This window comes from Syngnathus acus, chromosome 11 (assembly GCF_901709675.1).
Source record: "Syngnathus acus chromosome 11, fSynAcu1.2, whole genome shotgun sequence".
NCBI classification, from domain to species: domain Eukaryota; kingdom Metazoa; phylum Chordata; class Actinopteri; order Syngnathiformes; family Syngnathidae; genus Syngnathus; species Syngnathus acus.
This window is the reverse complement of record NC_051096.1, coordinates 4,718,564-4,741,613: the sequence shown is the minus strand read 5'-3', so window position 1 is coordinate 4,741,613 and position 23,050 is coordinate 4,718,564. Positions and strand designations below refer to the sequence as shown.

At 44.9% G+C, this 23,050-nt stretch overlaps 2 protein-coding genes across 2 annotated transcripts; both read right to left on the bottom strand.

The window, feature by feature from the left end:
• Positions 1-11,818: 11,818 nt before the first annotated feature.
• Positions 11,819-18,050, bottom strand: LOC119130831 (trafficking kinesin-binding protein 1-like). Its single transcript, XM_037264777.1, has 18 exons — positions 17,871-18,050; positions 17,587-17,781; positions 17,128-17,204; positions 16,854-16,970; positions 16,674-16,774; positions 16,239-16,344; positions 16,088-16,166; positions 15,886-16,016; positions 15,727-15,801; positions 15,506-15,643; positions 15,350-15,426; positions 15,021-15,269; positions 14,695-14,963; positions 13,806-13,924; positions 13,522-13,711; positions 13,344-13,449; positions 13,136-13,261; positions 11,819-13,051 (listed from the first exon to the last, which is right to left on the bottom strand). Exons 3-18 carry the CDS (start codon positions 17,176-17,178, stop codon positions 12,466-12,468), a joined length of 2,520 nt encoding a protein of 839 aa, XP_037120672.1. The 5' UTR covers positions 17,179-17,204; positions 17,587-17,781; positions 17,871-18,050; the 3' UTR covers positions 11,819-12,465.
• A 1,144-nt stretch (positions 18,051-19,194) lies between these two features.
• txlna (taxilin alpha) lies at positions 19,195-22,993 on the bottom strand. The gene is made up of 11 exons (XM_037264794.1): positions 22,724-22,993; positions 22,263-22,443; positions 21,940-22,176; positions 21,673-21,764; positions 21,413-21,583; positions 21,087-21,281; positions 20,897-21,016; positions 20,752-20,826; positions 20,578-20,670; positions 20,404-20,499; positions 19,195-20,252 (listed from the first exon to the last, which is right to left on the bottom strand). The coding sequence occupies exons 1-11, from the start codon at positions 22,751-22,753 to the stop codon at positions 19,929-19,931; spliced, it is 1,614 nt and encodes a 537-aa protein (XP_037120689.1). The 5' UTR covers positions 22,754-22,993; the 3' UTR covers positions 19,195-19,928.
• Between the last annotated feature and the right edge of the window lie 57 nt (positions 22,994-23,050).

The following is a 23,050-nucleotide window of genomic DNA, read 5'->3' as shown; positions in this document are numbered from 1 at the left end:
TTCACGGATTTTTGGGGGATTTTGATAAGCCTTTGAAAAAAAAATACCCAAATCTCTTTGTTCTTGTGCTAATTGCGCTAACTTGTGTGATGTGCTTGCATCCCATAGGAGCTTTAAGTCGACTTTGAAATGAAAACAAAAGGATTCCAGTTAAGGTCGGTGAGCTGTAGAAATGAGTCACGCCTGTGAGAATATTAACTCATGAGGTCGTGAGTAGCCTCACATCCACGGCGCAAGTTGACATTAAGGTCGCCCGATGGGAATTTTCAAGTCTTTTCATCATCAGCAGCCGGCAATCGCGCAGGAAGTGCCTTAGAACTTCCATTCATCTTTTATTTCCCTTAACGTCCATACTGTGAACATTGATGACTTTGCTTCATTTTTGATAAAGATGATGTCAACTAATCCTATTTTTACACCATGACCGACTGAGAACCATTTTTTTTTTTTAATTTCCACAAAAATAAAACGTACCAGTAATCATTTCCTTGTATTCTTTTCATATGTCATCAGTGCAACTGTTTTGCTCCTTCTCTCGCTCTAGTTAGCAAAATACTTGCAGCACACAGCAGGACTCAGAGGTTTGAGGTTAAATGCTCATTAAAAGTGTCTAATTGGCTTGTGAGAGAAACCTCTCACACAGCGCACTCGTAAAGGGAAATGTCCAGCGAGACCCCGGCTAAGGCAATTTGCAACGCCTTTCGTCCGCCGTGTGTGTAAACATACTAAATAATGCAAACATCTATTGAAGTATTTGTCACAGTGCTGGCATCTCATAGGACCGTTTGAGCATAAGGTTGGAGTCTATTGGAAGGTGTGTGTGTGTGCAAGCGTGCGTGTGTGCGGAGCTCAGCGTGAACATGTCACTTCGAACATTGCAAACAGCACACCCATCTGTTAGCGAGCTATAAGAAGAATATCGCTATGTGCGGATTATAAAGGAGCCGAAGGCACACCGTGTTTGTCTCGTCATGATTCCACACGCTCGTCCCCCCGCCCCGAAAGAAACATTTCATTTCGTGTGTCGGCATTTGATAATTATTAATATAATTAGGATGCTTCAGGAAAAAAAATGACCTGTTGCTGAAACTAGGCCATTTTTTAATAATCAACGTATTTTGAAACAAATCTCTGAATTCACCATCAGGCACTTTGACCAGTGGGAAATTCAAAGAAGCCCTCGTCTTCCCACATAAGTATACATTTGCACTTAGAATTCAAGCACACACACACACACGCACGTTATGACGATGAATGCCAAAATGATGGAGAGGCGCGACGATAGTGATGTCGCTGTGAGCTCTCGAGGCAGATGAATACACTCTCGAGTGCCCGGAGAAAGGACGACGTGGGCCGCACACACACACACAAGCACGAGGCAAACTTATCAAGTCATCTTCATGCGTGTGACAAAACTGCTGCATGTCAGAGAATAATAAAACAGGATGACACAGTGTCCTTAAAGAAATTGAAATCCCGTGGATTAAAACGCTTCGTCTGCCTCAAGACGGTAAAGTGAAGATGAAGTGGAAAATGCTATTAGAATGGCTTCATAGTCATTTGCACGTGATCTTTCCCATAGTTAAGATTTTAAAGTTGATGTCGGATAGTCACACATATCATCATGGATTTAATTCATTATTTTTGGAATGCGAATGTCTGGGTGAGCAAACGTACGGTTCGTGGGCCACAAAAAGGCCTCTCCGGTCAAAGGTCAATTCAATAAAATGAACTGTTGTTGCTAATTTTGTCCACTGGAGGGCGCACTTATGATAAAGCCAAATTTGGGGTTTTTATGAAAATTAATAGTTACTACCTCCTTTGTGTAACTAATATAAAATAAAATAAATGAGCGCCACTGCCTTCTACTGTAGTGGAGGCGCAATTACACTTGTTTTCTAATATGTTTCAGAGTGAATAGTGTATTTCGTCGCGATGTCTCAAAGCTACTCCGAGCAATCATTTAGTAATTGAATCCAAAACTTTCACTCTCCTATAATTCCGAACTCCTGCCGAGGTTCAATACTATCGACTAGCTTTAATTAAGTCGCCGCCTCAGCAGCTTCCAGTGGGTCAAACGCTCGGCAAGGGTCCACCCGGCGTCTGATTGCACTTTGAACAGATATCCTACATGTACTCATTTTGTTTTTTGCAACTTCCCTGCATATGAATACTGCATAAGGCTTTTTACAATCTTTCCCCGCTTTCATAATCCCCCCAGTATAATTTTTACTTTGTTGTGCAGCCGCATAATCGTTTTACAGGATTAAATACATATAAAGGAATTACAGCGCACGTGGGAGCAGTGCAGTGTAGGGACAAAGAAAGCTTGTTGATCATATATTATTTGACTCGTGTAAAAAAAGGAATTGTTTAATTACAGTTGCTAAGAGTGCACCTCTCTGGAGATCTTTCCGATTGCAAGTAGACTGAAGTTTCCCTGTAGCTCGGCGGGCGCTGCCATTGTTCCAGGTGATAGATGTCGCTATAGGCACCGCGTAATCAATGCTTGTTTGACAGCTAGTTAGCTAAGACGTACAACCGAGTTCCGGCTGCACGCGGCGACCCACCAAACAGGCCAATTAGCGACCTGGGCCAAACTCGCTTGGGTGTCCTCTATCGAGAGATAAATTCGATTCTTTAGGTACACCTGCATCATCAAATTACATCTGACATACTGGAATACAAATAGTTTGATCTGCAAATATGGTTGATTTAATGTATTCATTGTGCAGTGGAGGTCACAATTGCTCAATAAGCTGCAGTAACAGTTGAGTCCGAGTACATTGTCGGTCTACATGTGTTGCTGCACCGTTTGTATTCCAATAAGTGTTGCTTAAATGGTTAGAACACCGCAAAATCATTGCCTCCTGTATTTTGCCTCTATGAGTGTGAGTGGAGTCAGCAGATCATCTAAGAGTGTACGCGTGAATATCTTTTACATCCAATTAGGCTGATGAGGCTTCATTAGACGGCTGAGCCTCCCAATTAAAAGCCTTTTTGAAATGGAAGGGTGGCTTGAAGATGGCCTTGTGGACGCACAACGCCAGTGTCTTGGGTCTTACCACGAGAGGTGAAAGTCATTGAACTGCTTCTCGTCTGCGTCATCACCTGTGTGTGTGGTTTTAGTATGCACACACACACACACACATGCTCCAGTGGTGATTGTTGCACTCCACTGTATGTGGTCTCAGCGCTGAATTATAAATGATGCTGGGATGTGGACCTGTACGGGCTCTTCGCCCAGCGATGACTTTAGTGGGTCATTTTCATCTGCAAAAGTTGACATTGCCTCTTCGCCAACGAATAAATCCTACTGAATCGATGACTGGTGATTCAATAGGGAAGGGAATTAGAAAAAAAACACGCAGGCATTTTTTTATGATCCTAATTGTCCGTTGGTGTTAATGTGAGTGTGAACAGTTGTTTATCAATTTGCCCAAATGGTCCAGAGTGTACCCTATAACACGTGTGTCGAGCCAACTGCGATGTTATAACATCACTGCTGCTCTCTTAAGCCTCATTTGCATAAAGCTCTTTTAAAAGTGTCTCACACCTACGTGGCACGCATGAATTAGCGTCAGTCATCTGCTCATCTCTGGACTCGTTTTCACCGACACTTGTCGGACGCTCGGCCACAGCAGGCCGTTTAATGACATTTGAACGCAACGATTCTAAATGAAAAAGTTTGTTTTTCGAGGGAAATGTCCATTTTAGGGTGTGACAAGCTGAATGGCAGGTCGCCAAATCCCAACCGCCCTCTTTGATGGATGCACGGCAGCGCAGATAAATACAGTGCTCAACATAAATGAGGACAGCCCCGTTGACTGTCAGTAATTGTGTGAAGTGGTGGGATGGATAGACAGACAGAAGGGCAGAAAGAGAAGAATGAACTCAAGATGTGCAAATGGGGGTGGCTCCAGTTAGATTGGACTAATTATCTTTCCTGATGTGGCGCAACTGTGCAGCGGATGGATTAAAAGTGACACAAAATTTAGCTACGCTACACAGATTCAGTAGGCACTTTCTGCTTGTGTGTGTGTGGATCTGAATTTTGATGAAAATGTTTTATTTGTGTCTAGCTAAGCAGATGGGGCCTGCAGAGTGTGAGTCTCCCGAGCACCTGTTCCCATATTAAAGGTCTTTAAGAACGTCTGGTGCGTCTCTCCCTCCAGCATCCAAAATGTGGAATGCGCAAGTCTGATTAGTTTTATCCGTGGTGACATCAGCTGCATCTTTTAAGATCGAGCTCAAAAGAATGACGCAGTCTGTCCGCTATTTGATGAGCAAATTTGGATTTTTTTTCGTCGACTCATGCTTTTGGTACTCCGGCTCGGTAAGTGGGATGAAAAAGGGAATCAAAATACAGGAGATGACGTCAAGAGGATGAGAGAAAAAAAAAAAAGACAAGAATGCATGGATACAGCAAATGGACACTTAATTAGGTACACATGCACTAGAGTTGTGGAAAGAAGATTATTACTGCAGATTATTATATATATCACGATTACTTTTTAAATGTCTAGAATGTGCTGATTTTTACTTTTTTTTTAAACTTTTTTGAACAGAAAGAATGTTTTAACTTGATTTATTATACATTATATTATTTAATACTTTGCTGCTGACAACGAGCCTTGATGTATTTTTAATAAACAGAGAACAATGTAAGACCATAGCTAGCTTTGTTGTTTTAATGAGATTTCGCACTCAGCAGCCATTTTGACGCAGAATAATAGTCGGGAATAAATCGTTTGTAAGACTAAACCCGAAACTTTATTGCACTAAAATTTGTAGCTAGTGACCAAATATTCTGATTTAGTGGAAAATGTTTGTGTTGTTTTGTCTTTTTAGTGTTTTATGTAAAAATGAGCATTATTAAAAGGTTGCTTCAAGACTATTAATGGCGTCTTTCACCATGGGGGGAAAACTAATAATAAATTATTTTTATAGCTGCCACTGCGCACTTTTATTTTACACTCTACTGTTTACTGCTTCTGCCTGGATTCTAATTAATATGTATGCTTAATGCAGTTAAAAAATAGGGAGAATGTGTTTATCATGTTTGCCGCCGACGGTCTTTATTTAAAAGCCAATTTTGAAAGTTGTGATGCTGTCAGGCGTTATATATATCGTGGACTCTTTTTGTTTATTGTATCGGTCAAACCTGAGTAAAAATGGATTTTTTTGAAAACGCAGCTTCACACATTCAATGTGTGAAGAGGTGATGATTATTGGATTAGTTTGTGCCTGTGGTCAGTGCCCATTTGAAGCCGTGAGTAATCATTCCGCCACAGTTGCATTATGGGAACTCGTTTTGGAAAATGTGTTGTCGTCGAGTGCTTTACTCACATCTGAACCCGACATCAAGCGTATCGCTTTTCTCCAAAAAGTCCTCCAGTCGAATATTCATCATCACGTTGGGGTCTCGCTGCCACTCACTTTCAATTTATGCCCGTCTTGGAACGTCTCTCTGGTCTTCATTACGCATTTGAGTCCTTCAACAGAGGCCCAGATGAAGACGCTGGGAATAAAAAGGGGAAAAGAAATGAAGGGAGATGAGGGAGACAGCAGATGTGATTGCGTCTGCACACCGCAAGGTCCTGATGGTGTTTTCAGAACGCCGACATATTGGATAGGGAAAACATGCGGGGCGGATTCACCGAGTGATGGCAAACGGGCTGCTGTCTGGGATGCCCGAGTAGCCGAGGGAGACATTAAAGTCGTTCAAATGAGTTGAAATTCGACAACGAACAGGCTTTAAGCGCCAACCCGTCTAGCCTTTTTAAAGACCATCACTCACCAGACGGATCAGACGACATCGGACCACTGTGTGCATTTCTAAGTTGGCTGTCTCAATATTTGATGGCTCCGTGCGACTCCTCAGAGGTCTCGGAGTCGGTCGTGAATGCTTTCAACATTTCTTTTGGAGTTGTCACTATGCATGCTGATACAATCCGTGGGGGACGTAATATAGAGAGCATATATCGAAACGTTTTTTTAGATCGTTTTACCTCTCCCACATGCTTTAAACATATTTGAAAGTATTACAACATAAAACAAAAGAATATGAAGTTATTTTTTCTTCTTCTAATATTGCCCAGTTGAGTAACTAACACATGGGTTTAATTTAAAATGACTAAGCGGCCGCTTGTCACTTAATCGATGCATGATCTTTAAAGCCGACGGTGCTCGTTTGCTGTGTTTAATTGATATTGATGGAATCATTATCCCAGCGGGAAAAGTGGACTTTATCTCATTATTAGACCGCGTTTGAAATGTTGAGCACACACGACTTTGACGGGGAACATTGTGTACGTGTGTCGATAATTTCAACTCATGGATGTGACTCACTCTAGCTGCAGGGACGACTCAATGTGTCTTTGGGGTCCCGCAGAGTGACACTTAGGCAATAAGAAAAGGAGTAGAACGCTCGCTCTGCTGTCGTCAACATGTTTGCTCAAACATTAAATTCTATCCATGAGTGGGCAGCAAAACCAGGAACACAAGGAGGACACATTGAGGATATATTAATCTTTTGCTTGTTTATGCACTGACCATTTTCCACACTGCAGCAATTTGGGGAATACGTTAAGAAGAGTCCGAGTCCCTCAGGCCGTTTCCATTTGAGATGAACATACAGGAGGAAATTATCATATCGACAGTAGAGTGCCTGTTACGCTGTGGAGACGGTGAATGAAATTGACTGGAGGAATCCTAGGGGAGAAAACACAATATGTGGAAATTAAATAAGTTTGTGGAGTGAAGCTATTGTAGAAAACAAATGTAAATCCACTCATCAATTTTTTACGGTGAGTGACATTCGACAACACTTGAATAAATAGCCACAAAACATGAGGAGACAATGGAAAGCCGTTTGTGATTTCTTGGTTTTCACCATTGAACTTTCTATTTTAGCATCCCGTACTTCCTGTTTGTGTCCAGGCCATGCATGAACACACAAAAGATGCGTTTCGGGGATCAAGTACTGCCGGGTGGACGCTTAGGGCGGACGGGGATAGCAGAGGTCAACGAGCACCCATTCCTCCCGTCATGCATCTGTCGCTTTTGATCAATCCCCTGGCGAGCTACTCAGGTTGGCGAGTTGAACTACGCTACGTGTACATGCGTACAGACAGATGCGTCGTGACGAGGTGGAGCTGCCGCTCGGGCCGAAACGACGCTGGAGGTTAAAGGGCCGCCGTGAAGATACGAGTGATGTCATTGGCGGAGCCCTCCCCCCCCCCCCCCCCCCCTCCTGCACGGTGCGGTTGCCATGACGCCCCCTGGAAGAAAGAGCTATGTGGGGACCCAACTCATCTGCAGATGGATAATGTGATAGCATCACGACATGCGACAAACTTCCGCTACATGGTCCAAACTATGAGTCCCTGTCTCCAAGAACAAAAGCATGACTCAGCAATTCTACAAGACACAATATTAGGGACACTTGAGAACTGCACAATATTGCGCAACATATATTTTGGCCCGTTAGAAATTGATAGAAATTTAATATGCGCAGGAGTATCTAATGTGGTCGGTGATGTAACAACCAATCAAAACCACAAATAAACCATTCACACAGTATCGATGTCACGGATGGTGACATGGAGAGTAAAGACGATTCCAAATTGGAGTCAATATGTACTTGAAAAGTCTTTGAGGAGTTTGGAATTCAAGACAAAAGCAATCAATGTTTGTCTCCATTTCCTCCTCCCATTTACTCATGCACTCTCCTCCCCTCTGAGGAAGGACTCTTGGCCAGAAATGGGGACGGGTCACGTCCCCTCAACTGAGAGCCAATACAAAATAAATAAATAAAAATTAAAACATGTCGGCCGGGAAATTTGGGGAAAAGGAAAGCATCTTTACATGGCGGCATTCGTCTCTGAGATCAGAACTTCCCATTGTGACCTGAGCAAAACAATTAAGTGTATACAAACATGCAATCTCGCTTCCCTTCGCACCTTTTGCAGTCAGTCTGCTCTTGCTAATTAGCTCCTCTGAGACCCAGTAGCGGTTTTGGGCACGGGCGATGCAGGCGGTAGCTCTGGGTGGCATATTTTTATGTTACGTGAAAATAGGTTCAAGCCTCAAGCTCAGTGATCACGTCAAAGTGTCCTTGAGCAAGACACTGAACTTCATTTTTCTACCAGTAGGGTGCTGTTCATGGCAGCATCAATTTACTTTTTCTGTCTTCTTGGGGTGTTTTTACCAATTTGAACAGGTTCCCCCCTTCCCAAGTTACAAGTAATTCAAACAGCAGAATAAATCAACCTCTGGACAACTGGATTGAATTTGAGCAACTCTGCATGGAAGAATGGGCAAACATGATCCAATTGCGAATGGAGACATATCCAAAAAGATGGATGTCTGTAATTCAAGCAAATGGAAGTTCCACAAAGTTTTAAATCAAGGTGCTGGTGACTTTTACAACCGTGTTATTAAAATGGCCCCTTGAGACTATTTTTTATTTTCTACTCTTGAGTCCACGAGAGAGAGGATTGCAACGACATTAGACAGTGTGGCCACCAGAGCCCGCTGAAACATATTGATTGCATTTGCACGGCAGAAACCTTTGCAAGAACAATGTCAACGATTTAAGAGTTGACATGTACTTGAGAGTTGAATTCTTGCGACTGATATGCAATCCGTTTAGGACAAGTGATGCATGTAACAATCCGTTTTAGAACAAAATATAATTATACAATTTTAATACCAGCGGCGTCGTTGCTGCTGTGTTGGAGGAGTCATGCCGCTTTTCTGCAAATTGTCAATATCGCTTGGTTCCATTTGAATTGAGCTTTTTCGGATACCGTACACACGCCGGTTCTCTGTGCAGCATTTCCGCTGACTACTAGCTGTGTTTTGGGTGAGTATTGCAAACATGTTCAAGATCTCTAGTTGCTGTTTGCATGTAAATATGCAGGAGCATGATTGCGACAGGAGATCCTTTAGTTTGTGTATTGCTCACTAGCTATTGTAGAACAATATCAACAAAAGGTGAATTGCCAGAAAACACGCCCACAAGTGTCACTCGGCTGTCGATCAAATAAATGTTAATCAAGGTAAGCGTTTGACTTCAACGTGGTTTTTGTTCTGTTTTCAACACAGAAGTTGATGTTGAGGTTCCACGTTGGCTGCTGGTCGTCTACCTGCACATCTAGACGCCAAGTTATTTTCGAAAGGGATTGCATGTTGCTTTTCCTTCTTTTTCTACTATGCAGCATTTTTATTAGAGGCAATTTATTAGAGGAGCAGTTTGTTGCCTTTTACAGAACCAATTTTACCAATTTTGAATGACTCAGTATTTTGGTACATAAACGGAGACTTTTCAGCAGGGCCGGTTCTAGGAATGCACATAAGAGGGGGCAGTCAGAAATGTGAAGGGGGCATGTTCTTTTTTTTTTTTTTTTTACACATTTTTAACACTGTTAGTGTTTCCTTCACGGCAGTTGTTAGCTGTGTGTCCAGATCTCAACCTGGAGAAGTGGATTGCACTCTGTCAGGCCTCTACACTAAGACCTGTCCAGCTTGGGTGTCCCACCTGAAGATTAAAGCTTCTGCTGGTATAGCTCTTAGGCACGCAAACCCCCTGACCACAATAAGGTGGCAATCTCTCAAGGGGGGGGGGCATATAATATGAATGTTATATTAACTATTATTTGAGTTGTCGTTAATCATTAGTTATATCACGGGTCGCTACGACGAGTTTAGTGGAGTTTTTACTGCTTCTTCCAACTCCTACCGCGCTGACTGTAACTTGACACTCTCTGGCTGCGTCTTGCCTCATTTGCATACTCACAGTGATTGGATGTTTACGGAGGGGCGCGGAGTCATACAGGCAGGCCGTGTGAGGGACGACACACACTGCACCGACATGAGAGAAGAGAGGGGGCTGATTAACGTGTGTTTCTATCAGCGGATTTTTCACTTCTATAAGTTTGATTCGAGGGGGCAGGACATCTGTTTGAGGGGGCGTTGCCCCCTCTTGCCCCTGCGTAGAGCCGGCACTGCTTTTCAGTCTGAGGACTTTGAAACCTTGGGTGTGGAGCTGATTGCATTACATGTGTTGGCACATTTGGGAATTTGCACATTAAAAGTGAAACTCTCCTAATAGAATAGATCAATATGAATGAATACAATGAATTTTTAGTGTTACTCACGGCTTTTTTTTTTTTTTTTTGCTTGCTTGACAGGATAGAGGTTTGGAACTCCAAAGCTGCACCTCCCAGCCATGTGGGACATGCGTAGTGGAAGGGACGGCAACCTGTCATTGGAACGTGATGTGAGTACGCAGTGCTGTGCTGAATGATTGTCGCAATTGTGACGTCTTTTATAGTATTTTTGCGATGACGTCACTAGAGGGAAAAAAAAAAAAAATCCAGACGTTGCACGTCGAAGCGAGAGGAAAACGGCAAAGTGTTACTTGAGGGACGAGACGGGGCGCGAACCAGGGTTCCATCGTTTAGGAGGCAAAGGCGTTAACCATTCAACCAGGGCCTGTTGGAAAATTGATGAGAGTTTTTAGTATTTATTGAGTATTTTGAAACTCTTTGTAAAGTCTAAAGTACCACTCAACTACAAAGAAGCATGTTTTAATAAATGTAACCGAAATAGTCGAATGGATAAAGATTTTGCCTTAAATTCAGGAGACTCGAGTTCGATTCTTGGGCATCGCCCTGGTTAATTTGTAAACGTTAAACAGAGTGGGTGTTGAACCCGAGTAGTGTTATACCACTCGGCCATACAGTCGTGAAAATTTCGAAGTTCTTTTGTATATTTGACGAGCATATCCAAAGTAATGGATAAATATAGACAAATGGACCTATCCGGTGTAATTTCAATTTGTCTTGTGGTTTAAGTTTTTGCCTGGAGTTCAGGAGAACCGAGTTCGAGTCTCATACATTACTCTGTATAATAGATAAATGTTTGACAGAGCGAGACTCGAACCCATGTCTCCTGCACGCCAGACCAAGTGTTATACCATTATGCTACAGTGCCGTGAAAATTTCGAATTTTGTTTGGTGTGTCTTTCACAGATATGGTTTGACCCACCAATTTTTTGATTGACGCACGTATGTCGTTTTGTTACTTTGCTTTACTGGTGATCATGACTAAAGTGCTAGAATAAAACACACACTGGCCGTTTGGGAAAATCCCCCCCCCATCAGTATTTTAGTTCTCATACTGGTTGAACGCTCCGTGTCTCTTTTGGTCATTTGAAATTACGGTCAGATGCAGTTTGTAAAAATAGAAACATTATTCGTTGTTTGATTTTTGTTTTGATGTAAGAAGTAACTAATAAAAATCAGACAGCGTTTGAATTTTGGTTTGAAAGCTTTATTTAAAAAAAGAAATAAACTCATGAAAAAGAGATAATTTGACCATTTTGACGTGTCTTGTGACAAGATGGACACGTCACATGAATCAAAAGAACTAATGAATGCAAGTGGCATAGTGGAGCATTGGTTAACGTCTACCTTGCAGTTGACTGGTGCAGGGTTCGACCCTCGATTGATTACCTGTGTGGACTTTTTCTGTTAGCCTTGCACATTTATCTCATTATGTAGTTTGATCCCAAAAAAATCTATGAATTAACTTGAATTATAAGTAACTGAATGAAGTGAATGGTTCACTTTTTAAATTGAACCACTAAAATAAATTCCACAAATTATATTTTAGATTTTTATATGTATTTCTCCTGTTTACATATTTAATATGTGGGATTAATAGTAACATTTCGATTTAATTAATTGCACTCATTCTCATGATAATTTAAGAGATGTGACAAAAAACTGTCAACATAAACAACATATCGCAAACCCTGCAAGTATATTACAACACAAATTCCACTCTCGTTTCACAGAAAGGGAGAAGCTAAACCTTACTAAAATAAAACAAAATAAAAAAAATAAAACATTGAATAAACAATTACCAAGTAAAAAAATAAAGTAAATAAACATACGTATCTCATGGGCCACACCACAAGGTAGACCTGCACAAACATGAAAGTTTACAAATGAGGTAATCATTTAATAATACATTTTTATTATACAGCTTTTCAAGCTTTTCATTTTGAGGCCAAAGGTTAACTAACGCTATTGCAAGATTAGTTTGCTTAAGTGTAAGGCAGTTTTTTTTTTTTACATATGTTGTTTGCTGGGAAAAGATATCTGTTTACTGCTTTTTCTAATACAGTAGTGCTTTAGCACCATCTTGGTGTCAAAAACTATCAAAAACTATGAAGGGATTTGATTTGAGTCATGCTTTACTGCCCTCCTGTGGCAACTACAGGTAATTACAATTTAATGGCAGGCAAATATGAGGAGGAACACTGGATTTATCTTTTATAAACTCCATTGTTATGTTAATTTGGTGATGATAAGCCTCTTAAACCGTGACCATGTAACTGGCCAGCAGCCAGTGCTCACTCTTGATTGGTTACTTAAATGTCAGTAAGCAAAATTACTCTGGAGGACCTGGAGCTTTCATGGCCATGCTGGCCGGATAGCTCCGGTTCCGTCTGATCCCGTCGGGCCCGAAGGGGGAGCCGGATCTGCGCAGCCCCCCTAGAGGCCCACCCAAGATGGGGCCGGCACTGGCCGCTCTGGCCCCCGCCGCCCCGGCGACCCCGAGCCGTTTCACCTTGTCGAGGAGGTTGAGGTTATGCACGGTGACGCTCACATCAGTCTGGCTCTGGCAGTCCCGTCCCCTCTGACGCCCCCTCGTCACCCCCGTCACCTCCTTCAGGATGCTACGTGCCGGCTTGGAAGCCAGGAAGTTGTCATAAGAGGGGCTCTTGAAGTCAAAGCCCATGGAGGTTGCTACGGCTGAAGCCCCTTGTCCTGTGGGGGAGTTCGAAGGGGTGGAAGGATGCAACGAGTCGGGGTCCGGGGGTTTGTTAGGAGTGATGCAAGTGCTGAATAAAAGCCCCTCGTTGGCCTGACTGGCATCCAACCCCTGATGCTGGTGATACATCGCTGCAGAGATCCCTCTCTCCTGTAGGAGGCGCACTAGGCCCAGGCAGGTGCTGGTGGTACGTGTGGCATCTCTGCAGACCAATGGAATGCACATAAGGTCGTCTTTAGCATTTTCTAAGTACATTAAGGAGCTTTTGGGTGTGTTTTTTTTTTGCCTGAGATTTGTTGAAGACTCAGATGGTCTAAGACTGAGCCTGCGGGGCGTGCAGGGTGTTGCGGCGGGCGTGCCCAGTAGCGAGCTGGTCATCACGCAGGAGGACGACGCGGGGATGGCGTTCAGACTGTCGAGCAAAATGAGCCAACTCGGTTAAACAAAAACAAATATCTTAGAATTATTTTGGATGACCTCTATTAGCGGCTTACCTGGGGGTGACCCGGGTCTGCTCGTCAGTCGGATGCAGGATGCGACAGGTTGTAAAAGTGTAGGTGGAGCTTGTATGGGCCATGCATTTACCTGGATAGTATGCAGCTGCAAACAAAACGAAATATTGAAAAATAACACACTTCCTTCATGGTTGACTCCATTTTTGTTTTGCCTCACCCAGCGCATCAGTGTTGCTCAGATGTGGGGACGAAGATGGAGGAGAAGCTGGAGCCAAGTGCGGCGAGGGCTGACCCAAGCTGGAGGAGGTACAGGGCACAGCCGGGGAGGCCGAAGATGAGGTGGTGGGAAGATTCTGGAAGTACTGCTCTCCTGCTTCGTCCTCCTCAAAGCTGCCCCAGGAATACACCTGCGGACGACATGGGAGGGCGTGCAGTGTGCACACTGGTGAGCCGTGATCAGGTGGGTGTGGCTAACTGGTAAAGTGGAGGGAAGTGGAGAACCTGTTCAAGCTCCAGTTCGAGTGGTCGGTAACCTTTTGACACGACCCCGGGTCTGGCGTCCAGAATCACCCCGAGATGGGGCTGGGCTAATTGCTGCCAGTGATGCAGGGTGGCCGAGCCTACGGGGGAAAAACACGTATGACGGCTTTGTGCTGATGGTGCCCGTGATGTGATTGGATGAGATACATAAAAAGTGAGAGATGATGGTGATCAGAGTGAACAAAATATGATAAGACAGCCAAAAAGTAACAGAAGAAGAAATGAAATTTGAATGACAGAGAATGTTTTATTGGTCAGACATGGTGAAATGAAGAATGGGAAAGTACACAATGTGGAGAGAAAGAACATAAAAAAAGAGGGGACTAAAATCAAAGCGAAAATGAAAATGACAGCATTTGGTGAAGCAGCACAATAAAATGAGAAAGAATCAAATGTATCAATAAATTGTGGACTGGTATTGCATCACACTGAGATCAACGTGTCTAATTACAATATTGTCATGGCATCAACATGTTCTCTTTTTTTAAAGCAATTTTTGTGTTATGAAATATTCTGCCACATGCGATGCTAATTTTTTAGAGCCACGCTCTGGGCTTGGTGTCCCTGCAGAAAGTGTGAGGTGACGCAAAGGCGCCTGACTTGTGGTGATGCATGAGAGACCAGAAAGAGTTGAAGAGCATGAGCGAGGGTAGCGTGCCCTTCCCCTCGCTGGCCGCCTTCCTCTTCCTGCTCCCGGCCTTGTCCCTCGCCCACCTCCTCCCCCTCTCCCTCTCCAGCCCAGCTCCGGTTTTTCTCACCCAGCCCCAGCCACCCCCTCGTTCTCCCTCGGGTGTCTGCCCCTCCCTCCTCCTCCTTCTGCTCTCTCGCTCCTTTTTTGCCCCGCTCTCACCTTCGAGCGGCTTGACAATCTGCAGTTTGTCCGGCAGGTAGGGCCCCCTGGTGGCCCACAGGTGAAGGTTCCCCAGCGACATGATGCTTTCCGAGGGGGTCATGATGCTCCCTTGGCCCGCCGCGTCGGGAAGACCGCCGCCTCGACGCCGCTCCTCCTCGAAGAAGCGCCGCTCGCTCAGGTTGTTCTGACGGCGCAGGGAAAGGCGGCGCAGGGCCAGACGCAAATCCTCAGCTCCGTTTGCCGTCTTCTCTCGGCCCTCTGCTCTCCTGAAGGTTTGAGAAAGGTTGAAAAAAATGCTCAAAACCTGCCGTCGATTCCCTCACCTTTCCTGATTGGACGCCGTCTCCATGAGGATGGTCTGGGCGCGGTTGTCGAGGGCGACGCCGTCCCCAACCAGGTCGCCTCCGCACAGGCTGGAATGAGGGCTGGTGAGCCCGCTGGACATCGGCGAGGTGCGCGAGGAGAGCGACTGATTGGAGCCCGGGATGTTGGCGCTGGTCGGGGTCAGAGAGCGCTGACGCACCGCCTGGTTCACGTTCTTGACCGTCTCGAAAATACGCTTACGTTGGACCCTGCCGGTGTAAACAAACACGATTTTAATAATAATGAAACGTATGACATTCCGAATATAAAATGAAATATGCATCCATACTTTTGCTGCTCACAGTCAGGGTCGTCTAGGCTCAGCTCCTTCCTCATGGTTCCCTCGATCTCCGCAGCCAGGGAATCCTGTCAAACACACACCCGAGGTGCATCTTGTAAACACACACGTGCATTTATAGCGTGAAGACGGCGCTCGAACCCTCACCATCGGGTACAATCCAAGTGGATGGAAGCGTCTGGGCGTGCCCGCCGCATAGTTTTTGTTCCTCAGGTTCTTCAGCTCCTCCTGGGCCTCGTGCAGCATTTCAATACACTCAGAGTACTTCTCCTCCAATTCTTGCAGCTGGTGGAATTGTGATTTTGAAAGGTCATCTCATATTGGAGAGTTGAATTTTAACACTGTCGCCATGACAACGTGAGACTTACCTCTGCAGTGAGCTGCCTTTGCGCATCCTTGGCCGCGATCAGATGTTGTGAAAGTTCTTCGTTCTCCACGGCAAACTGCTCATACGCGCACACACACACAAAGTTTGGGACAAGCATAGGAAACAATGGACTGTTTTTTTTCTTATTTGTATGACTCACAGACTTGGCTTTCTTCTGCAAGTCCACAATTTGGGAGAGCAGGTGCGTAATCTCCTCTTGCTGCCGCGAGGCATCGTCAGTCTTGCGAGCGAGCTCCTCCGCTATTGTCGAGATCTGAAGACTGGACAATCCTGCAGGAAAAAAAAAAGTTGGAGTTGAAATTGAAAACACAAAATCTAAAGAGACAACAAATTAAGCTTACTGAGTTCCTTCACGCAGTCGTTGACAAGCTGTTGCTCCTTCTCCTCGTACGTCTCCGTCTCAGACTTGAGATGGCTCGCCTGCACACGGAAATAAAACACGTCAGGATGATGTCATCATGACATCAAGAGAAAAAAACTCCACGGGCGTACCTCTGAGCGGAGCGACAGGTTCTCTTCTTCCAGCTCTTTGAGTTTCCTCTGCAGGGTGTCGCTCAGGAAACCTCCAGCGGCAGCGTCCACTCGACTCTTCTTGCCCCTTTGAGCACATTGAGAACAAAATTAGCAACTCATACAGTTTTATTTTGTGTTCCACCCTGATTAATATAAAAGTATTGCTTTGGTGGCTTCTGGTTGCATTTTGGTGCTCACCAAGTAAAAGGAGGAGCTTCATTTTGTCAAGTCTACCGCCATCTTGTGGCATCTATTGGCAATTACAACAATAACCTACTTGGGTGGATGTCAACTCCACACAAATTTTAGCACTTTTTTTTTTCCACAACTCGCCTCTCAGACTAAGACGTGGCTCATCTGCATATTTTCCTGTTCTCATCTTATTTTATGAAGTAACTGAAAATGCTGACTGACGTCGGGGATCCGCCGGACTCCTCTTCGCTCTCATCGGCCGCACTGGTGTAAAACTGAAGCAGCTCATCCTTCAGGTTCAACTCATGGTGCAGTTGGGCCACCTGCCAGACCAGAAGATCACACTCAAGTCAAGATGTTGCTCACAAAAACAATAAATTGATCGTGTGTGTGTGTGTGTACCTCCTCTGTGATTTGTCCCACTTGCTCCTCCAGGTAGTCATTGTGCTCAGTCAGAACTCGATTCTTTTTCAGAAGAGACTGACCGATCCTCGCAGCCAATTCCAGGTCTCTCTCTTTCTAACACACAAGACCAGAAGCTACATTTAGACTCTTTTGATGTTATTTGATATTTATAGCGCAAATGTTTGAGGTCCAAAAATACTTCTCACACGCATCAAAACATCTGAGACTCTTTTTGTTTTCCCTTCACAACTTCTCATACGCGTGAGCTCACCTCTTCCAGAAGACGTGTGACAGCGTCAATGTCACTGAAGGTCTTTGTCATCTGGCCCACTCGGTCCGCACACAGCACTGCGAGGACACACGCACGCACACGCGGACGAGGAAGAGGCGGTTAGCGAGCGACATTATGCAATTTTTCCAGCTGCCCGGAATATTTCTCTCAGAGGTCGTGCCAGGTCAAGTTTGCGTGTGGCGTTCGTCAGTAATGACGCCAACAATGTTGTTGTTTTCCATGGCGCACAACCCGCGGGCGCTTATTGACGTTGTCCAATCGATGATCGGCTCTCTGCGATATTACAGTTGCTACCGTCGACTACGTGGTTTATTTTAATCGCCGTTTTACTTTAGAGATGACCAACGATACTCGTGCGAAGTTGTCAAGATGAAGGATTTATCGGGGAAAGTTGAACTTGTACATGAAGCTTTCTGAAGTTATCGATGAAAGACTTACAGAAATATTTGAGCGTCTCTTCTATCTGCTCGGTGGTTAGGTCGAGCGGAGCGTCGGCGGCCAGCAGTGGCGTGTGCAGCCAGTCATCGCGATCGTAGCCGTAAACCGTGTCGGCTCGCAAGCGATAAACAGGCAGCTGCTCCTCCAGGAGGCTGATGATCTCAAACTCGGGCAGGTCGGTGCTGTTGCACACATCTAAAAGCACACAAACATGCCACCACTTGTCGGAACAAAGCTCCTCACCTCACGATACTAGAAGTTGCAGGAGATTACGGGATGACTACCTGTGATGGTCTCGGCGTCCTTGTAGTCAGAGAGAGCCTGGTACACTTCAGGCTGACTGGACTCGCCCTCCCCTACATATTGGTCCTCAACACTGCGGGCCCGGTCAGGGCCAGGCTCCGGATCCGGGTCGGGGTCAGGGTCTGGGGTGGGGGGCTGAGAGGGGGCCGGGGAGGCCAGCTTGACTCACCTATCACAGATGGAGGGAGAAGCCGGCCATGGTGCTTTTGCACTGACTAAGAAAGCAAAACAAACACACCCGCGCAATTAAATGGGAATAGCAATCGAAGTCCGATAAATGTTTTGTTAAGACAAAGTTTTCTGCGATCAATGCACTCCCAGTCTTTAAGTTGAGTGCTGCTTACTCAGCAGTGCTGCCAGCTGCATACTTTAAATCATGCAAAACAACACTGCAAAAATGCATTAATCCCTTCTGAAACATACTAATCCATCAAATTAAACTCAAGCAGAAAACTTTGACATTTGAGTCTACTACAGTAGCAAAAATGCACAAGGTGCATACTCCTAATATTATTTGTGACTTTATAAAATTCTAACACTTTACTAATAGCACAGATACCAACTTGTGGAAACTTTTTCCTCACTAGTAACATTTAGTTTTCCTAGTTGTGTGCAAATAGGTCATACACTAGTAGAAGAGAGTAATATAATTTGTTTTTTTACTAATAAGTCAGAGTTTCTGCACAGGGTCCACAGAGCATCGAGGCTTTTTATGAAACGTCTTTCCATCCTAGGACTTTATGTGGTAGGGTCATTTGAGGGTGCGGCTTCATCCCCATCGCCGCGTGACGTCACGGATGCGGGTCTCACATGATACAATAAACCTTGTCCTTTTAGGGTACACGAGAAACTGTAGCAGATGGAATATAATCACTACTAATATGTTTGAATCAGAAGATGCTACTTACAGTCTCCCGGGCTTGAATAAGATTGCCCAAATCGCTTCCGTCTGGCTGGACGATGCTCACCCGTGTCAGTGTTCACAGGCCGGAGGAACACGATGGTGCAAGCGGCCACCGTGGAGCCAACCCAGAGATCGGAACAGCTCAGTGGACGGTCAAGGTCACGTTCGAGAGCTTTCCGAAGTCGCAACTGGCCCGGTCCACTTGTCTTGTCCCGCAGCCATCTCTTGTTTTTTTCTGTCAATTGGCCACTCCAACGTCAAGGCAACACAAATACGGGCACGACAACACTTCCGGGTTGGGCTTTCAAAATACGATACTTGAGAATGAACCGGAAGAAAGTAAAAGCATCGCATTTCAAAATAAATTTTTAAAAATGCTAAAAAGCCTTACCAAAAAAATACACTATTCAGTTCCTTTATTTAACAAAATGTAAAGTATTAGAAGGAGACAAAACCACAGCAAAAGAAAAAAGGAATGTGATTCTTTTGCGTGTTCAATGAATCTGTTGTCTGCGACGAGAAGGAAATACATAAATTCCCAGTGCTACGGAATCATTGGCTTTTAAATGTATGTCTAAACAAGAAATGACATGTTTACGGAAAACTAATTCAATTCCTCCATTTAAACTTTTCAACATGAGGTAATAATCAAAGCTTGAGAGCTATGAATTTCTTACTTGTGTGAAAGACGACAGGTGTGTGGACACGACGGAGAAAGAATACATTCTAAGTGCTTTCCACTTCAGACTGCCACAGGAAAAAGAAGCAAGGAAGTGTGTGTTGCATAGCGGTCCCCAAACATAAACGCACACAAAAATATGTAGAGGACATTAATATTACTGGCTAATATTGGTGACATCTTTAGAGTTCCGTCAAGTAGCGTTCACAATACTACGTGTAATGTAACGGTAATGGCTCTTGAAGCGATCAAGTGTTTGTCTATGAGGGAATGTAAAATCAGTTAGTAGAAAATCAAGATGTCACGTGGTCAGTTACTTTCAAAACTGATTCGATTTGATGCTGTGAATGTAACGTGAAGAATTCAAAATTTAAATCTAATGCGAGACTTAAAAGAAGAGTTAGATTTGTGAATACCGAAAAGGAGGCGTGTTGAAAGGTGTTTGTTATATTGTTATCATTCCTGCGTGGCGACAGGCTGTGGCGCCTCCACGTGCGTGTCCGTGTTCTGTTTCGGTTTACAATTTGTTTCTTTGGAGCCACCTTCGGGAAGAGCGTGACTGGCGCTGCTCGTGGCGGCGTCCGAGCCGCCTTCCGGCGGAGAGTCCGTGGGCGTCGGGGAGGGGCGTTCCGAGTCGGAGGTGGGCGCCGCGGGTGTGGTGCTGAGCTTCTGTACTTTCTTGTTGAGCTCGTTGCGTTCCAATTTGAGGGCGCGCCGCAGCTTCTCCAGCCGCTGGACTTTACCTTGAAGCGCTTCGAACTCGCGGTCCTGAATGGATTTCTGGCCGAGGAAACATGAAAACTAACGTTGCGTTTCCACCAAAATGCAAAACCTCTGAGCAGAACATAGTGTTTTGAGTTTTGCTTCACGGATTTTTGCTATTTGCGTCAGTCCTCAAAATATTGAGCACGTTTATTTGAGTTGTCATTACCTCCTCAGCCATCTCCAGAAGAGCTCTGTTGCTGCTCTCCCACCTGGAGCGATACATGGCTGTCTCCTTCTCCAGCTTCTTGATCTTTTTCGTCATCTGTTCGAATGTTGAGGGAAGTGCACAAAGTCAAAGCTAGGCCGGACGCGGCTCCAGTAGAGACGTCAGACTCCTCACCTTCTCCATCTCCTGCTTGAACGTGGCGAAGACCTCGTTGCTCTTGGACAAGGTGGTCTGGAACTCCTCGAACTTCTCAGTGTACAGGGAGAGCTAGGAAAGCGCAAGGCAAGCTTTAGTGGTGCATTTCAAGTCAGCATTAAAATGGAGCAGTAGCAAAGCATTATGGGAAACCTGCTGTTTGAGGTGACCTTCCTGCTGCTTCATCAGCTCGCACATGCGCTGAGACTCGAGCGCCTCTTGCAGCAGCTGATGAAGAGAAGAGAGTTGAGCCCTCGCGAGAGCGGACGCTTGCGCCGACGTGCGTGTCGTCATTTACAAAATGTTTCTCGGCGTCGTGGCGTTCCTCCGACTCGTTCAGCAGCTCCTGCGCCTGGCGAAGTTTGGTGTCCACCAGCTGCTGCTGCAGGTCCTTGTGCTTCACCACTTTTTCGATGTGCTGGACAAGCAAGGCGCATTTAGCCCAGCTGAAATGTTTCTTTTTCACACTCGAAGCGGCGACGACGCACCTCCTCTCGCAACTTGAATTGCTCATGGAGCTTCTTGAGCTTCTCGGCCAGCTCCGTGTTCTCCTGCCGCAGGCTGGCGTTCCTCTCGTTGTGCTGCTCCATCTGAACTTGGATGTCGTTGAGCGTCGTCTGAAAGTGTGAAGTCACCTCTTTTCGTTTCTCTTCCTCCAGTCGGGTCCTCTGGATGCCTTCCTCCTGCGGAGGGAAAAATAAAATCCAAACTAAAGTGTAGGGGATGGATGACACGTGATACAAAAAAAAAAGATAAATTGTGACATCTGAAGGGTTCCACTAATGCGTTCGTTGTGCTCCGTGAGTGTGCGCACCTTGAGAGCTCGGTTGTGTCTCTGCAGCTCCCGGCAGAGGCTCTCCAGCTTACTGCGAGCCAGAATGGCCTTGCTGTGTTCATTCCTCAGGCCGTCCTTCTCCTGCACCACTTGCGTCTGCTTCTTCTGCAGCGCCCGCATCTGCTTCTGCCTGTTTCGGTGCTCCTCCAACTTGTTACCCAAACACACTAATGCCGTTAAGAAAAGCACATTTTCTGATTTTGAAGGGAGAAAAAAAAAATTGAGAAGAAAATGCTCACCAGTTCAGCGTACTTCTTGCAGAGGCCTGTTAGCTTCTCCTCAGGGGTGCTCAATGTGTTGAGAGTCTGCATGAGGAGGGTGATTTCTTTGCCTGTAAAATAAAAGACAGTAATAAAAATGAATTTCATACATTTGCTAAATGAAGTACAAATTGCAGACCAGTAGATAGATGAGCTTCCTGTCTGTACATTCAATCACAACTTGTACCATTTTGGGGCAATTATTTTTGGTATGTTGGTGCGAGCACTTTTGCCACTCTTCCTCACCCAGACCCTTGACTTTTTTCTTCTCCTGCATCTTCTTCTGCTCTTTGTTTCCACCGCAAGCGCCTCCCTGGTCTCCGTCTTCCCCATTGTCATCGTTAAGCCCATTGAACTCGAGGCTGAGCGACTGGCCGTTGGCCAGGGCGTCATCCGAGTGTTTATCTATGCAGTAGATGCTGAGGATGTCTTCCAGCTGCCGGCTCAGCTCATTGACCTTGTCACGAGACCGTGCTGCCGCCGCTGAAGAGGTAGAGGCATTGGTTAGAAGAAAATGCATACCCAAGTTACACTAATCTCCAGTAATACATATTGTTCCAGGATTTTACCTTCACTCACTGCCTCATCTCCTTCAAGTGGCATTTCGGACTCTTTGGGGCTACTGCTGCTGTCCACGTCGTCCTTCGGAGCCACAACGGCCTCTGTCCCTTTTGATGTAGTCGCCACATTCTTGTCACGGGTGACCGACTCCTTTAGGTCTTGCTTCTTCGTCCCAGCATTCTGTTTTTTCTTGATTTTTGAAATGGATAAGTTTGTTTGCAAACGTCCCAAGTTGCAATTCTTTAAAACCCGACAGGTTAATACGGTGCATGATGAGGATTGCTGCGAGTTTTTCCATTAGCTGTAAAGTCTCATTTCGCCTCTGCTCAATGAGAACCAGTTTTAAGTTTAATCCTACTAGTCTTCCCCAACAGCAGAAAAAAACGCGCTGTAAATGGTGACATTTAACTTGGTGTATATAACTATGCAATGAAATACATGGATAAGTTAACGCAGAATTTGACCTTACCTTTCCTTTCCTTTGTACTTTGCCACTCATTGTCAGAAGAAGGTAAGCAACAGTATGGGCAAAATTATCTCGAGATGCAGTACGTCACTTCAGTTATAAAGAACATAAATAAATAAAAAAGTACGTTTAATAGGTCCAATTATTTGAATAATATCCGTTCTTTGTACGACACAATAGACTATTTCTGTAGACTCAAAGAGTGAAATGCTTGCTAACAGCTTGACTAGACGTGAGCTCGAGGATGCAGACTTCCGGTTAGAACTTCGTCTTCTTCGTTTGTTTCAATGGTGGTTTTACTGTCATAGACGCACATACAGCAATACCGCT

What these genes read in the sequence shown, in the direction of transcription:
- LOC119130831 (XM_037264777.1), bottom strand. Translation starts at nt 17,178, where the DNA reads ATGACAAAGACCTTCAGTGACATTGACGCTGTCACACGTCTTCTGGAA. An exon ending in ACGGCGTCCAATCAGGAAAG is followed by an intron (nt 14,964 to 15,020) that starts GTGAGGGAATCG and finishes TCAAACCTTCAG; the next exon opens with GAGAGCAGAGGGCCGAGAGA. An exon ending in GAGCAACACTGATGCGCTGG is followed by an intron (nt 13,450 to 13,521) that starts GTGAGGCAAAAC and finishes TTTTGTTTGCAG; the next exon opens with CTGCATACTATCCAGGTAAA.
- txlna (XM_037264794.1), bottom strand. Translation starts at nt 22,753, where the DNA reads ATGAGTGGCAAAGTACAAAGGAAAGGAAAG. An exon ending in AAGTACAAAGGAAAGGAAAG is followed by an intron (nt 22,444 to 22,723) that starts GTAAGGTCAAAT and finishes TCAAAAATCAAG; the next exon opens with AAAAAACAGAATGCTGGGAC. An exon ending in ACGACGCCGAGAAACATTTT is followed by an intron (nt 20,827 to 20,896) that starts GTAAATGACGAC and finishes TCTCTTCATCAG; the next exon opens with CTGCTGCAAGAGGCGCTCGA.